Raw genomic sequence first — 469 nt, 5'->3', positions numbered from 1 at the left:
CCTCAAACAGCTCCAGAGCCTCCGCCAGCTACAAGGAAGAGGAAAATCCATGATGAGACAGCAAGAGAATCAATTACAATGGATATTAATATACACAGCTGTGGGCAGATTGTGGTAGAAGTCCTACAGAGCACGGGATTCCTCACTAAGTGATAGGATGACAGAGATGGGACCGAGTTGGAGTTGCATCTTTCATCGACGCTATTAAAAACCAAACAAGCGAAGAGCTGAGAACAAACCTTGTCATCTTTGATGAGGGCCTTGCATTTTAAGAAGTACCAGTACGGGGTGTTCTTAGGACCGCGTCGAGGTTTTCCTTCTGGTTCTTCGTCTCCCTCTTCTTGAAGCTTTAAATTCTGAAAGCATGATGAGGTTTTGTGATAATATTTTCTAGAAGAAAATTTATTAGACAGCATCCCAAACTCCACGCCTTCATCCTCCTCCTCCTCCTCCTCCCCAACAGCTTCAG

At 44.8% G+C, this 469-nt stretch overlaps 1 protein-coding gene across 1 annotated transcript in view; it reads right to left on the bottom strand.

Moving 5' to 3' along the window:
* LOC104157905 (pentatricopeptide repeat-containing protein 1, mitochondrial-like) overlaps positions 1 to 464 on the bottom strand; it is a gene marked incomplete at its 5' end in the record, with an annotated part of 4,121 nt that extends 3,657 nt beyond the window's left edge. The window contains 3 exon segments of the mRNA XM_009695438.1: position 1; positions 3 to 28; positions 240 to 464. The exon segment at position 1 is cut by the window's left edge and continues 108 nt beyond it. Coding sequence (XP_009693740.1) covers position 1; positions 3 to 28; positions 240 to 464 — 252 coding nt within the window.
* Positions 465 to 469: the final 5 nt, after the last annotated feature.

This window comes from Cariama cristata, unplaced genomic scaffold (assembly GCF_000690535.1).
Source record: "Cariama cristata isolate BGI_N322 unplaced genomic scaffold, ASM69053v1 scaffold44342, whole genome shotgun sequence".
Classification (NCBI taxonomy): Eukaryota; Metazoa; Chordata; class Aves; order Cariamiformes; family Cariamidae; genus Cariama; species Cariama cristata.
Note: the sequence above shows the minus strand (reverse complement) of the source record. Positions and strands in the feature narration are given on the sequence as shown.